A 16,938-nucleotide genomic window follows, 5' to 3' on the forward strand; every position below is an offset into this window, starting at 1 on the left:
CTTCCCGAGGCAAAGGAGTTAACTGGCTTATCAAAAATCCAGTTTAAACCTTTGCCGAATCAGGCTGGAATTTCTGGGCTCGATCGTGGCGCCACCACGACTTGTCCCTTCTATGTCCCTCCTATTGACCAATCAGATTCCACCTCTCATATCCCTTGCATTTGCTTCAAACAAAATGGCGGCTCCCAGTGAAGACGATCTGATGGATAATCAAGATCTATATTGTAATAAACGGTTCTTACTTCGCGAAGTGCATAAAATCACATGAGCATCAAGAATAAAAATATTATATATTATAGTATATGACATTACAGAGTTATACATTGAGTAGCACGTCATGTGGTATACTTATTAGGTGTTACATACCTATACAGCGGACAACAAATTTAAGTTGGCTACAGGTGTCTCACAATGTTTACATATGGTGAAACGGGCAGGCTACATTTGCCATGTTATTAACTATAAAAGTGTGAAGCTAAATCCTAACAGCACATTAGTGTAAATTGTTCATGTTAAAAAAAATTAACTAGACAATTCATTTGCCAAATTTTTCCATTTTCTGTCAAACTGTCATATTGTATTGTTCTTGTGTGCAATTGATTTCTCTATCCGAAATATATCAAGTCTTCAGAAACTTTTCAAGTGACAATTTATTTTTCTTAACACTTGATACATGAATAGTGTTGACGCTAAGTTGACGGTACACATGCACAGTTAACTCCCTTGCCTCGGGGAGATGCTCTGGTGACGAATTGGGACCAGGATATTTATCATAACAGAAAGGAGATGAATACACTGGATAATCGATTTACGGGATTCAAGACAAATATGACATACAGACACAATCATTAGCCAGGCTTTGGTACATACTACTGCCTGCCTGTCCTTCGTGGAGGCTGGTACGTTCATCTCATATCCGATGGGGAGGGAGAGTGTGGAGTTTCACACGGCTTCCAGCAATGTTCCAGCAATATCACGTCGGGGGATTCTATTACACCGATGTTCGCAAACGAACCGGGTCTTGAGCGTGACGGGCGAACATTACCCAACTACCCCTTTTATATGTAAGTGTTGTAGTCCAGAAGCAACAACAACAAACAGTCGCGAACGTGCCATTTCCCATTCGGCAACGACTACTACAGCTACTAATACTACGGCTACTAGTTATACTACTATTATTATTACATGATCATGAGTTGGCTTATTACCACTGCGTCGGTTGCGTCGACAAAAGAAATGTTGTGGCCTGAGTGTTTACGGTTTAGTGAACACGGTTGCCGCCTTGCATGCTTATAAGTAACAAATAGGTGGGGCCCCATAAAGGTCACTGCCAGTTTCAAGGAATGTGACATTATGACTGGCTGTAAATAAAGGATTTCTCAGTCGGTGAAGTCGGGCCTAAGTGTACATGAAACAGGTAGGCCGCCAAACTTTAAGGCACCGGTCATTTATTAGAGAGGGACACCAAGGGAGGCTCACCAAAACATAAGACAAGGGAGGGCTTAGAATAAAATAAACATATTTCGGGAGGGTCATGGACATTGTAATATATAAAGTGCTTTTGCATTTGTCTTTTCGGGAAGGGTCTCATTAAAGGAGCAAAGTGACATGGGGAGGGTCATCCAAAAATATGACAATAATTAGGGAGGGTCAATATTTTCTGTATATTAGGGACCGACCATTTCATATTCTGGAGTGGGGCTGGAATTGTGTCTGGAGATAAGATATTTTTCAGTTACAGCTGCAAAAAACCATTATGTTAAATTTAAAACTGTGAGCCTGAAGACTTTTGAAATTATAAAAAAACAAGTTTTTTTCCAACAGTCTTACGCCTAAATATTTTTTTCAAGAATTTTACGGGAGAATTTATTTTTATCGATAACATCCAAACCCTATCGTGACTAGCATGCTTCAAATAGCATGCTTCGGTTGTGTTTAGTCTCAAAGTTTCATGATCGGAACTGAATAATTGTTGGTGGTGCATGTATCTTCCTATCCATTTTTACAATATTTGCTGCAATGTCACGAATTATTCAGTATGAATACTTATTATTACAATAAAAAGCGACAAAACCATTTCAATAATCACAAGAAATCTCTAACAAAAGCAGACTCCTTGGTACGATTCCGACTATATCATTAGCACGTGTTAATGAATCACTATCAAAAGTGATGAAGCTAACTCAGTGTTCCCGAAAAGCAGCAGCATCCTGCCCAAACGGTGTCACCCGTCGCAAACACAATTGTTCACAAAATCAATTGCTCACATGAACTGTTTGTTGTTTAACGCCGCACTCAGCAATATTCCAGCTATATGACGGCGGTCTGTAAAATAATCGAATCTGGACAAGACAATCCAGTGATTGACATCATGAGCATCGACCCACGAAATTGGGATGGATGACATGTATCAACCAAGTCAGCGAGCCTGACCACCCGATCCCGTTAGTCGCCTCTTACGACAAGCATATTCGCCTTTTACGGCAAGTATGGGTTGCTGAAGACCTATTCTACCCCGGAATCTTCACGGGGCTCACATGAACTGCATAAAAATTGAAAAAGTACAAACGTGGAGAATATGTGCATCATCAGATCAAACATTATTCATTCATTAAGGTAATACAAGGGTCCCCCCATCAACATAGTATTAACACAAACAGCTGAGTGAAGTCCCGAGTAATGCGACATCATCGTGTTACGCACTTTTTCTGCGGCTACACACATTATTTCACCTTCATAAGCACATAAGTTTTTCAACCGGGTGGTTCTGTGGCCTTTCCAAAGAGGTCGGTTTCGCACCATCTTGTCAGATGTATTTGACGGATGTTGTTTGTTTGTTGTAAACGCCGCACTCAGCACTACTCCAGCTATATGTGGGTATGTACATAATCGAGCCTGGACCAGACAATCCAGTGATTGACATCATGAGCATCGATCTAAGCAGCTAGGAAACGATGTCATGCATAAATCAAGTCAGCGAGCCTGACCACCCGATCCCGTCAGTCGCCTCTTACGACAAGCATGGCTACTTTTGTTGTGCTTCAGTTCGTTGTGGCATTTCGTTGCAGTTGAACAGTTCAACCAACAACAACACACACAAAAATACCCACGCCCTGTAGATCTTCTGTGGCGTTCCTTTTCTGTTTTGTTACATTTGGTCGTAGCTGCCATTTGCGGATTCCAGGTTTTCATTAAAAAATGGAATCAAATGACCTCCTATTTATGCTTCACATCTCATTTATGTGCTAATGTCTTTCATGTACATTGCATATTATACTCCTCAAAACAAATTAAACAACACCCACAATTGTTGCAATACCCACCACCCATGCCAGATGAACTGGTCAGATGCCTGTTTTTTTAGAAGATTGCACGTTTTCTCAACAAGTTTGCAACACGAACTAAAGTTAATGATGATGAGTTCAACTGAAATAGTGATTAAAAGGAAACACTCGTTACAGCAACATCGTCTACGATGGCTGTGGAAAGCACAGGTGTAATTTGCCACATGAAATACTGGGAAAAACATAACTTGCCTCACAGTTTACCATGAAAATAATAATTGTTCAATGAATCTCCTGAAAACTCTGCCAGGGCACAGCATCTAACATTGGATATGCAGTCTAACTGCTTAAAAAACTGAAGCGGTAAGCATTGTTATTCCCCAACGAATTCCCTAACGATTCGCGTCTATTGTGAATGGTTGGTTAATGCTTTTCACACACGCTTCCTAATTTGTTAAAGCGGACGTCATCGTGGCGTGTTGCAGAAATACAAGAATGGCAAATTGGAAAAAAAGAGAATAGGTCTTAATTTGAAAGACGTCTTTGAAGGAACGGCAGTATTAAGGAAATGATTATGCATTATGTTTATTGGTGCTATTTCTACTTCATCCGGATGTGCGGCAGTTTGGCGGTACATGATTCACAGATGCATTACTCTATTGACCGGGTTCGTGAGTGAGTGAGTGAGTTTAGATTTAACGTCACATCGGCAGTATTTCAGCCATATCGTGACGAGAAGTACAGTAATAATACACATAATTATACGAAATAAAAACCTGTCGACGAAGGACAGTAAAATAACTAGATTTATCACAGATGATGTCTAAAACTAGTAGTTAGCAATAAAAATATAACATCATACGAAACAGTACAAGATAAAAATGAGCCATAGATCGCCAGCCACTGAAGAGAGATCACCATGCTAGGGTCCATGGGGACTTACAGTATTTTGCTACCTGCATGGACCCCAGCCGGATTTACATCATCCCTTCAGCTGTTGGCGATTATTGACAAATTTAGCAAACATTAAAATAACACATATGCTACGATTAAAACCGTGGTATAAATAAATATACTTTGAAAGACGTGGTCTTACATACCCTCTTAGGGGGACAATAATTTTACACTACTTCAACCCCCTTCGAGGATATAGCCACTAACGATCTCAGTTATTAATTTTATTCAACCAATTATAAAAAACACTGATTATGTACAGAATATATCATTCAAAATTTATGCAATAATTCAATTTCCTTTAAAAAAGCAATAATTAAATGAGAACTAATAGTATTAAAAAGATCCTTCATAGATTTAACCTTGAAATATTTATCCCTTGTGATGGAAAAATCAATGCAGTCAAGCAGGACATGCTTGACCGTGATTCTTTCATCACAAGGGATGCAGAATGGAGGATCCTCACCTTTTAAAATATATTCATGAGTGTAACGTGAATGGCCAATACGACATCGTCTTAAAATGACCTCTTCAAATCTGGACTGACAACCCAAGTAGGTAGAACCGATATTTGCTTTTATTGCATGTAATTTATTTATACCCACTTGGGTGTCCCACTTCTTCTGCATTAGATCTCTGATGTAAGATCTAATGACAGGTTTATAATCACTGTATGGTAAAAGAAGTGGTGTCACAGATTTGTTGAGTGCTGCTTTTGCGGCAGCATCAGCCAGTGTGTTACCAACAATCCCAACATGGCTTGGTAACCAACAAAAAACCGATGTCATATTGGCCAGTCGCAAGATCATTAAATAACTCAAGAATTTCAATTAAAAATAGATGTTTACATGACATATTTTTAATAGCCTGAAGGCACGAAAGTGAATCTGAAAAAATAATGAAGTCTTTATATTTGGATTTCTTCTTGATATATTTTAGTGCTGTTAAAATTGCGTGCGCTTCTGCTATGAAAATGGAACTTTTAACGGGTAATCGTGAAGATACTGTTCTGTTGACCGGGTTCGATTCCGGTTGCTGCAGGTGTATACCTTTGGACCTACTACCATCCTTGTAGGAAATACTGTATTATGGGTACCTGGGCGAGTGGCGAAGGTGCGCACTTTGTGGATTTCCTTAGGATCTTATCCCGAAAGCGTTAAATAGAATTAAATCTGGAGTGCTGGGCATGGAAGAATCACTGTTTTGGTTGGTTGGTTGGTTTTTTGTTTTACGCCGCTCTCAGCAATATTCCAGCTATATGACGGCGGTCTGTGAATAATCGAGTCTGGACCAGACAATCCAGTGATTAATATCATGAGCATCGATCCACGCAATTGGGACCGATGACATGCATCAACCAAGTCAGCGAGTCTGACCACCCGATCCCGTTAGTTGCCTTTTACGTCAAGCATAGACGCCTTTTACGGCAAGCATGGGTTGCTGAAGACCCATTCTACCCCGGATCTTCACGGGTCCACTGTTTTGGTGTCTTATGGAGCCCAGTGGGAGAAGCAGTGTGGGGACGGTCGGGTGTCATCTCACTGAAAACACATCATTGATGGCGAGCTTTTGCTCATACCACATAGCGAGGCCTTAGTATTTAGCAGGTGTATCGCCATGCACTGAAAGTTCGAAAGGTCGAAAGTTCGAGAAGAAAATTGGTTTGCTAGACTTGAGAATTGAGAATGATCTTTTTTTTAAATTTCATAGTCCGTAATCTCTACTGACAGCATCTCAGTCCTATAACATTGATCACAAATCATATAATGACAAATAGACATTATATATGTACATCAATATTAAAAGCATTACTTTATCCAGTTTCAGTGTTTACCAAGTCGCCCCTACGTGAGGTGAAATAACCATTTCGCTATTCTCACTCTGCAGTAACGACTGGATACTCTTCCAAGATGTCTTACAATCTTTTGAACAAATAGCGTTCTAAATATTTCTGTTTTCTCTACGTTTCTCCCAGCGGAGAAGATGTAAGCATGAATGTTTGATCCTATTTAATTGTCTGCATTCGTTGTAAAACCACATAGGATGAAGTTTTTCAAATGCGTTATTTCTTGGTTTTATCGGTCTTTCAAATTACGATCCAGCAAAATGAAACAACTGGGTTAATTTCACCGCAGCCGCATTTCCATGTCTATTTAACAGTCCATGCATTGCTTAATAATTACTTGAGCACGATCACTGTTGGAATAGTCGGTAAAGGTTCACTTCAACACTCCATATGGATCGCCTCATACTACTGTTATTTCCATGTTCAGTCTTTGAATTACCCGACATAATATCATCACTTTACACATACAGTAAACTACGGTTATAAGGAACACGCTTATAACGAACTGGCGGATATAACGAACTGGTGTTTAGGTCCCTGCCATTTGCTGTATATATGCTGTATATATGCTCATAACGAATTACGGTTATAACGAACTAGAATTTGTGGTCCCTTTGAGTTCGCTATAACCGTAGTTTACTGTATTCACAACTGGCAGGAGATTGGAATGTGGTCACTGGCCATCGCAAACATGTCAACAATTGCTGGTAAAATATTTGTTGAAACAATAAAATAATTAATCAGACTAATTTCATGTTGCACCAACATATGTAAAGGCGCCTACCTTGTCCCCAGATTTTCTGTCATTTACAATGTGAAAAAATTGTTAGATTTCTCATCTTGTGGTAATCTTTGCGTGTGAAAAGAATCCACATAATATAATTATCCCAAGTTGAAAAGGTCAGTATCATCTTCACTATAATCATCTAACAGCGCTTCTCTCGCATCAATATCACCACACATAAGTACATCCATGGTACCTTCATTTTTCATGGCGATTGTTGCAACTTTACACTCTATAGCATCCATCCCAATTTCTAAACTGTTTTCCTGTTTCTCACTTCGCCGGGGAGTATAAACTCCGTCTAATACTATTGGATCTGTTGTACCAATCATCAGTTTTGCCAATCAATATGTATCCTTTCAAAATGCTGACAATGAGTGAGTGAATTTGGTTTAACGCTGCTTTGAACAGTATTCCAGTTAAATCTCAGGTCAGCTTAAATTGGGAGGAAAGCCTGAAATGACGCAGGTTTCAGACGTTCACCACTTTGGTGAAACCCACGGTGCTGACAAACCTAGAAACATAATTGGGGGAACCATCATTTGAACCCACAATCACAATCACAGGTGTCTCGCGTGCCCAAGGGACGCAACTCTGACCATCGAATTGCGGCTATAAGACAATTGGGACACACTGCCCTAAAATCTTGAGAGATACTATTTCTAACGTGGAGTGATTGAGTGATTGAGTGAGTGAGTGAGTATGGTTTTACGCCGCTTTTAGCAATATTCCAGCAATATCACCGCGGGACACCAGAAATGGGCTTCACACATTGTACCCATGTCGGGAATCGAACCCGGGTCTTCGGCGTGACGAACGAACGCTTTAAACACTAGGCTACCCGACCGCCCCTTTAATATAATGATACCTGGAGAGCTACCTCACCTGAGTATCTCCCACACTGCTACATGCACATAAGTCACACAAAGACATACAAAACAAAATAAAGTCTTAATTTCATCAGTATCATACCGGTATGTCACTGTTCTGCCATGCAGAAAATGTCAAACTTCACCAGAAAATTATACCAATCTGGATCACTTACATTTGAGTACAGGCCTTATAAATTCAAGAACAAATATTTAATATAGATGTTAAACAGGACACATTTATTGTCTCAATATTGCTGTGAGGTCACACTACATGTATATCACAGTGACTACAGATTAGTCCCAAGGCTTGCTGCCAGTGGTGCCCTCGATCGTCACCCTCACTCAGTACTGGCGATTGGTGGAGCGACCCACCTTGTGCCCCCTTGTCTCAACATGTCGACACCTGACAAGACGAAAATTCTATCGTTAATAATCAACTTATCGTATGACATGTAATGTTTGCCCTTTCCTTGGGCCTGTGACAGAACTGGCAGCAGATTTGACCCGAGGCTTCAAACCCGTTCTGTTAAAATCATTTACCTCACTTAGTGAACCATTAACTCAGTTTAAATTGAGCGGCATAAAACTGAGCTTTATGTTTGAATGAGGTAAACTTTATAATAATGGGTTTAATATTGGACTTGAATGTAAGCAAGGACTTATCTGTGTCATCCACTCCCGGTATGTCCTGCAAGAATTTATGGGCTGTCCTCTCACTTGCCCCCCAGAGCTCTCCAGGTCGACCCTCTAACCAAAGGAGTGAGTGAGTGAGTATGGTTTTACGCTGCTTTTAGCAATATTCCAGCAATATCACGGTGGTGGACACCAGAAATGGGCTTCACACATTGTACCCATGTCGGGAATCGAACCAGGGTCTTCAGCGTGACGAGCAAACGCTTTAACCACTAGGCTACCCGACCATCCCTCTAACCCAAGGATGACATTGATCAGTCAGCTCTGGGCTTCAGATTTGTCTTTTAGAAACTTTGCTTCTAAACTGTCAAGCCGTTCTTTTAACTCCCTATTTTCCTTATTATTAATAATTACATTAGATGAAGATTTCTCACATTACTTGACAATAACTGTATCTTAAGTTCCAATTATAACCATACATGGTGAAACAAAACACAAGCAACATGAGGAGACAATATAACAAGACGTTTAATCAAGAAAATATTCAATAACAATGGCGACCTTGTAGAATTATGTCCTGAAAATTTAACTAATGAAAAAGAAGAAAGTGAGAGATTTTACACAGATGTTCTCATTTTTTCATCAATATCATTCCAACGTTCAACGTTAAGACATACAAGTCAGTCTCCATGTTATCAGCCCTTAGATGCCATCAGATTTTCCACGACCATTGATTCACACTTAATTGTCCTTCTTGCACACATCCAAACAGTATCTGTAAAATGTAATTTGAGTCCACACTGTCCATGGGAATACTTTTTTTTAAATTTGGTCCCGAAAAAATAATCCCCCCCCCCATCCCCCATTTTATACGAACCCCCAACCCCATGCCAAAACATATATTTCAGTGGACATGCTCGATTTCCTGAAAAAAATGTGCTGTGAAAAATTTCATCACAGAAACACTGTGTGTTTTGAAATTGACCATAAAAATACCCTGTCTCTAACAGTCCCAGTAACCTTAAACAGTCACCTTCCCCCACCCCAAGATATTTAATGATGGGAACCTTAACGTATCAAGGCCACATACCTAATCATGTATAAACGAGAAGATGTGATCGGTCTCATACATCAGTTCCTGCATCAACCAAGTTGATACAAATAATCTGTGTTCACCAAGGCTTTCTGTCGGAGATGGTTTTATCACTATGGGGAAACTCAACACATATTTTTTTAATGTGGAATTGAACCTGGATCTTTGATGTGACAAGCTAACACTTTAACCACTGGGCCACCCACTGTCCAGCCTTCCCCATGGGTATCTCCATCATCGTTAGTCTCCTAGCAACAGTCTCCAAGCAACACAGCAGTCTTTCTATCATCTCTTCTCTTGTCGGACTTTCCGTTTCTCCATCTTAGCTAGATATGCTTGAGCTGTAGAAGAAAACAGTTCTTTTGTAAATTAATAATATCACCAAAGTGTTTCAGCTTATTCAAGATAGAGGTGAGGTAAAATGGGGATTTGTGTGCGCGTGTGCGTGCGCGTGTGCATGCATGTGTGCACAATTGTGTTTAATGTGTGCATGTGTGTGTAGTCTGGACTAATGCCAATTTTATAGTGAGAAACCATGCCACAGTTTAACATAAATACCCTCTCACACACACTGACTCTGAGAGGACCAGTTTTCGTTTCATCCCATCAATGCCAAGCCCCAGGCAGGTAAACAACAAATTCCATCTTTAAACGTCTTTAAAATACAGTTAACAGTTTACCGTTTATAACCAGGTAATAACAAGTCAAATTAGGCTTGGACCGGTAATTCATGTGACTGCCAGTCCCTTTTGACCAGATTAAAAAGTATCTTATTAATCTTTGTTGTTGAAGAAAACATTGGCGATATTTATATAAGTATATTTTTCAAAGAAGGTCAGCCTGTCTGTTACCATCAGGGTTTCCCCTTGTATTTTTTGTGCAAGGAAATAACATTTTGCTTTGGTTCAAGGTTAAATATATATATTTGTAGCGACTAAATCTTTAAATATTAAAAAAAAAGACAAGAGAAAATTGTGAATGAACTTGTATTTGTTTGTTTGTTTGTTGCTTAAAGCCGCATTCAGCAATATTCCAGCTATATGACGACGGTCTGTAAATAAATGAGCCTGGACAAGACAATCAAGTGATTGACATCATGAGCATCGAACCATGCAATTGGGATATGATGACATGCATCAACCAAGTCAGCGAGCCTGACCACCCGATCCCTTTAGTCGTCTCTCACGACAAGCATAGTCGCCTTTACGGCAAGCATAGGTTGCTGAAGACCTATTCTATCCCGGATTTTCGCAGGTCGACTGAACTTGTGAATAATGTTTAGATCTAACTAAGTTACTTCAGAGATGATGTCATTGCATTGAACATGATGTTGAATGAATTAAAACCAGGTAATTTTCAAACGTTTTTTTGGGTGAAAGTTGGGACAGTAATATCAGGGGGGGGGACTTGCAATTTTTAGATTTTAGAGTTTTAGAGTTGCCAGTCCACCAGGATTAGCAGTTTCAAAATCCAGCGGGAACAGTGGTAAAACACAGTTGTGTTGAAGTTGAACGGACTTACGTAAATAAGGTTCGACACAACCCAAAATGATGAATAAAGAAGGAATTCTCAGTTTGCCACATCAAAGTACAACACAACAGTGTTTGACTGTATCCTTGAATACAGATCTACATCTGCCTTGTTTGTAAACAAACATGGCTTATCATTCACACATGTCATTCACACTCTAGCATACTTAATCATGTTGATCACAATTAGAAAGAATTTTTTTTTTTAAATAACATAAAAACACTAGCAGATAATTCTATTTTTAAATCCACACTTAATGAACATCATGAAGAGAATAAAACATTCTCTGACAGATGTAACACGGACCCTTAAACATGACTGACAGGTTTTGGGAGCATGATAAAAAAACAATAATTCCTAAAGTTAATTCCTAATTTAACTTTTGAGACATACCCCCTTAAAAATTATAAAAGGTGACTAACAATGATTTGAGATTGTTTGGTCTGGTGAATTCTACTTCACAATCATCAAAAAGCAGAGATTTGGGGTTTGTCAGGTTGACTTGCATTTTCACTCAACACTTGTATACCCACAATGGAGATTGCAGTAATATTTGGAGCAAAAGTATGATGACTAAAGTTGTTCACGTTATATATTGACTTCAACTGTAAATCCCTGAAAAGCTGACTTTGAACTGCTCCCTACATATGTCAAAAGTGATGTTATGTGCAATACTAACTTGATTCCCTCCTTCTATGGTCACCGTAGAGACGAGAATTCCTGAAGTTTGCAGCAGATTGAGATATGGCCATTCTCTTTCTCAGGTCTTTCAATGGCATAGCCTTTATGCCAGTCTCACTAAAACATATACAGAAAGTGTCATTTGGAGTCAATTATGGATAAATATGCAAATTAAATAGGTCAGGTAGCTACTACTTTCAAACAAACATGGCGTCGCCCTTGTCTATCGGCGCCCAGGTCAGAGCTGACCATGTGTTTGTTATCATTATCAAAAATAAATAGTCTAAGATACCAAAAGTCAGTGTCTGAGAAGCAAGTGTCAGCTGGAACTGTATCGCCTGTTGTCACGGTCTGACAAATTTTTGACCTTTTGACATAAACTAATGCACACACACCAGGAGTGAGTGAGTGAGGTGTTACACCGCTTTTAGCAATATTCCAGCAAATATCACAGCGGGGGACACCAGAATTTGGCTTCATACATCGCACTCTTGTTGGAAATCAAACCCGGGTTTTCGGCATGACAAGCGAACGCTTTAACCACTAGGCTACGCGACCGCCCCACACACACCAGGAAAACTGTCTGTGAGGGATGAGATTGAGAATACTTTTTTTAATGACAAAAATTTAAGAATGACATTAAAAGAGGTTATCAAACCTGTGCTTTTGGGGAAGTTAAATATCCTGTATTGGGATCTGGGAATGAACATCGTAATTAGCGAGCCTACAATTGCTATTAAAATTAGAATGAGTGAGGGAGCTGCTTTTAGAGTGTGTGTGAGTGAGTGAGTTGGGATTAACGCCGCTTTTAACAGTATTCCAGTTATATCGCGGCGTGCCAGCTTAATGTGGGAGGGAAGCCGGAAGTGATGCAGGTCTCAGACGTTTACCACTTTAGTGAAACCCCACAAGCACGGGTATGGTGCTAACAAACGTAGAAACATAATCAGGGCGAACCGGGATTTGAACCCACAATCATAGGTTTCTGGCGTGCCCAAGGGACGCAACTCTGCACAGTGAATTGCCCCCCGCTGCTTTTAGAAATGGGCTTCACACATTGTACCCATGTGGGAAATCGAACCTGGGCCTTTGGCATGACCAGCGAACGCTTTAACCACGAGGCTATAACACCACCACTCCGGTAAACTATTCAAAATACTTTCTAAATTGTCAGATCTTACCTGTCAACAAAACCTGTCTTTAGAGGTAGATAGTCTTCTGTTTCTTCAAACACAGTTGACTGTTTCTTTATACTTAGATCTGTCCATGAAATAAGAAGAGGTGGTGAGGTGAAATGTGGTCGTCACATTCAAGATTATTGCACTCACATAACAATGTCGATGTGAGTGTGCGTGACTGTACTAGCCCTGATCAATGCCTGCTATATAGTGAAAGCCCAGTGAGATGCCATGATGCAAGTTAAACAGATACCCCACTCCAACACATCTAACAGTGTTCCTGTTTACTGGTAATTACCAGGTTTTTATCGGTAAAATTAGGCTTGGATCGGTAATTCATGTGACTGCCAGTCCCTGTGGACCGGCATGTTAAGTACCTTACAAATCTTTGTTGAACAAATCATCGGCAATCAAATAAGTCAGCTTGTCTAGGGTTTCCCCTTGTCTATTTCTAGTGCAAGGAAATAACATTAAGGTATATATTTGTAGCGACTTAGTCTCAAAATATCAAAAAAAGAAGAAGAGAGAATTGTGACTGAACTTTGTGTGAATGACGTGTAGATCTAACTCAGCTTCTTCAGAGATGACGTCATTGCATTGAACATGATGTTGAAGGAATTAAAACCAGGTAATTTGCATACGTTTTGTAATTTATTGAAAGTTGGGACTGACAAAAATAAGAGGGGACTGGTACTTTTTCGAGTTGCCAGTCCATCGGACTTGTAGTTTCAAAAGCCAACGGGAACACTGAATTCTATCCCCCTACTGGCTTCCACAGCAGATGTCATTTAGAGGAGATCAAAGGGATATCGCTACAATGAAATTACATCACAATGCGTTGCAGATCATACCATCAGTAATATCTCTGCCGTTAAAGCTGTTACGCTGTACTTTGTTACACTGGTTATCACTGTTTACAAACTGGAAATGTTAGTCGAAAGACTTTGGATAAAAAACAGAATTTCACCCAATAAAATCCCTCACAAGCTGTAGAGCTTTAAAGTTTCAAAGACAAGTGTTGATATATCAGATATCAAACCACACTCAGGTGAGAATCTCTATATTATTAAACATTATATTACAAGAAATGAGTGAATGAGTATTGTTTTATACCACCTTTAGCATTATTCCACAATTATTATGGTGGGGGACACCAAATTGATATGACAAAGATACGTATCTATTAATACATCAATATATCACAATACAATATATGAATTACAAGTAACAGGGCCGAAAATTTGACATATACACTGTATATGCATTATGCTCAATTACTTTTAAGAAAGAACGTAATCATGGACATAAATACAACAAAATTTGACAGAATTGACAATGGAATGGTTACCCTGTTTTTTGCCTTCATGTTTCTTTTTTTCCTTCTTTTTCTGTTTTCCTTTATCTGTTTCCTTCTTTTCCTCACTGAGTTTTTCTGGAAGACTGTTCAGGATTTCATCAGGCAAGCGAGACACAGCTTCCAACTTTATCCGCTTCAAGAACGTAAAGTTAAGTAGTATAATTGACAAAGTTCAAAGTAGCTCATAATGTCAGAGAAATATTGGTTCAGGAACAAATTTTGAAAAAAACTTAACAGGTGGGTTACGTGAAATGGGGTTTTTACTGTGTGTTCAAGTTTATTGCCCCCATATAACAGTGTGCATGCATGTGTGTGTGTGGCTGGTTGTTCTGGATAATTTTATAGTGCCAGCCAACTGAGATACCATGGGTCAGTTTTACATGGATACCCCATGAAGACAGTATTCAGACTATGAGTCCACCAGTGCCAGGCAGGGCAACAAGATGAACCATCTATTAACGTCTTATGGTTTGATGCAACCGGGGATCAAACCACTGACGCTCTGTCCAATAGGCCACAGAGGTGATTGAATAAATTAACCATTTTACAGAACCTCTAACTTACTTATGTTACCATGGTTACACTTTAAAGCTGTGTGATCATCAAAAAGGGTTGCAGAATGCCTGAAGTGTTTTCTTCGTTTGTTCTTAATGCTGCACTCCACAATAGTTCAATTACAAGACAGCAGGCTGTAAATAATCTCAATTTGGCTACACAAACCAGTGGTTGATATTGTGAGCAGGGTATGATGACATGCAATCAAAAACAAGTTACCAAGTATGACCTTCCGGTCCACTCCTCGACAAGCCATATTCCAACCAAAAGAGATGCAGGTCATAGATTTTCACCAATTTGGAAAAACGTGTAGCAGCCACATGTCCGAGTCCCTTGATGGGATGCGAACGATGGACCTTCTGATCTGATGTCGGACATGACCAAATCTTGATCTTGTGTACATGACAAGAGGTTAAGATACAAAGATGTTAATCCCGTCAGCAAGTTGACAAGGTGAGGATGTCATCTGTGGATGACTCCACACACTGCTACACACACAACAGAATAGAGCTGACACCCATGGGATCATAATCACTCTGAATCTGATCAGAGATCCTGGAACAACTTAGGGTTGCAGCATGTTGTGCCTAAATCGAAATGTTAGATCCTTCATGTAGTTTCTTGACCTCAATAAACGGACAAGCCTACCTTTTGTTCCTTAAACTTTTCATCTCTCTGTTTTCTCTTTGCTTTCAACTGGAGTTTTTCTTCTTTTATCTGTGTCATTGCCTGCCTCATCTGGGAAAGGGCTGTTGCCCGGGTCTCTGAGAAGCCCACATCCTCAGGAGCAGCATCACTGTCATCCTCGTCACTGGCAACATCATCATGGGCTAATTCCAAGTCCTCATCTGATGAACCTTCTCCAGCGGACACTGCAACCAATACTTTGTTTGTTGTTTAAAGCCACACTCAGCTAAAGTCCAGCTACTTGTTGGCTGCATGTAAATAATCTAGTCTGGACCAGACATTCCAGTAAACAATATTATGAGCAACAATCCACAACGTTGGTGTACATTGACAAGCAAGTTCATTTAAAGAGGTAAGATAGCTCACAACACTAACCCTAAGGATCATGAGGGGGTCCTTGATTGGAAAGGGGATCCTACCCTGAAGCTGGAGGCAGCAATTAGTGAGTGAGTGAGTTTGGTATTACGCCGCTTTTAGCAATATTCCAGCAATATCACGGGGGGGACACCAGAAATGGGCTTCACATGGAGGCAATTAATTAGCACTAAAAACATGCACTTACACTTGTCGGTGTTTGAATCAATAGGTGCTAATATAATGTCGACTAAGACTTGTATTTGTAAAAGTTATTTCTCCTCGGGGTCAGGGGAAGTGTTTTGCGACATAAGTATGGATCTTGTTAATTATTAAACTCATATTACAACACTAAACGGAATAAAGTAAACGGAAGGGTCATGGAGTTGTCAGCTGGTTACCGACACACAGGGATTGTACATGTTGGTAAGCGTGTGTGGGTGAGAAGATATTAAAGGCCGACGTTCACTAATTCAGAATTCTAGTTTTATTTTTACATCACTAACTATAGAAGGTAGGACAAGTTACACAGACCTTCTTCTGCTTCCACCAGATCCTCTTCGCTGTCAATTTCTTCGGTTTCCTTCGTCTCATCATCTTTTCCGATGTCTCGGAATGCCGGAGTTTCGAACTCGTCGTCTGACTCTTGCCTCTGTGTCAGTGCCCTTCTTTGTCGTGGCATATTTTGTTCTGACAACACTCACGATCCACCAAAACAACAACTACACGTGCTTCCGGTTACCGTGACGGTTTTTGGTAACGAAATGTCGTAAATAGGGTTTAGCAACAAAATAAAATGCAAGATACAATCATATATTGTTTAATGTTTCAATAATCACATACGTTAGTCACATGCTTGATGATATTGTTCTATGTGTACATTTGCACGTTACGATAATAAAAGAGGGGAGGTAACTCCTCACCACATACTCCTTTAACGGGAAAAGTCTTCTTGTTTTGCTCCTTTTGATAGCTGACTATCGAAACAAAATTTTGCTAAAAAAAAAGGTGATTTCTACCGATATCTTATGTTTCAATGAATTTTAATCTTGAAATGAGAAAAATCAAGTAAATGAGAAAAGTATGTATGAGAAATATTTTGGAGAAGTATTCTGTAAGAAACAACCTCG

The 16,938-nt window shown here is 39.7% G+C and overlaps 1 protein-coding gene across 1 annotated transcript; it reads right to left on the bottom strand.

Annotated features, from left to right (window-relative positions):
- Positions 1 to 9,243: 9,243 nt before the first annotated feature.
- LOC124119741 (bud site selection protein 21-like) lies at positions 9,244 to 16,616 on the bottom strand. The gene is made up of 6 exons (XM_046482375.2): positions 16,343 to 16,616; positions 15,416 to 15,639; positions 14,204 to 14,345; positions 12,859 to 12,937; positions 11,676 to 11,794; positions 9,244 to 9,807 (listed from the first exon to the last, which is right to left on the bottom strand). Exons 1-6 carry the CDS (start codon positions 16,488 to 16,490, stop codon positions 9,752 to 9,754), a joined length of 768 nt encoding a protein of 255 aa, XP_046338331.2. The 5' UTR covers positions 16,491 to 16,616; the 3' UTR covers positions 9,244 to 9,751.
- Positions 16,617 to 16,938: the final 322 nt, after the last annotated feature.

Source organism: Haliotis rufescens, unplaced genomic scaffold (assembly GCF_023055435.1).
Source record: "Haliotis rufescens isolate VD_foot unplaced genomic scaffold, xgHalRufe1.0.p SCAF_13, whole genome shotgun sequence".
In the NCBI taxonomy this organism is placed as follows: domain Eukaryota; kingdom Metazoa; phylum Mollusca; class Gastropoda; order Lepetellida; family Haliotidae; genus Haliotis; species Haliotis rufescens.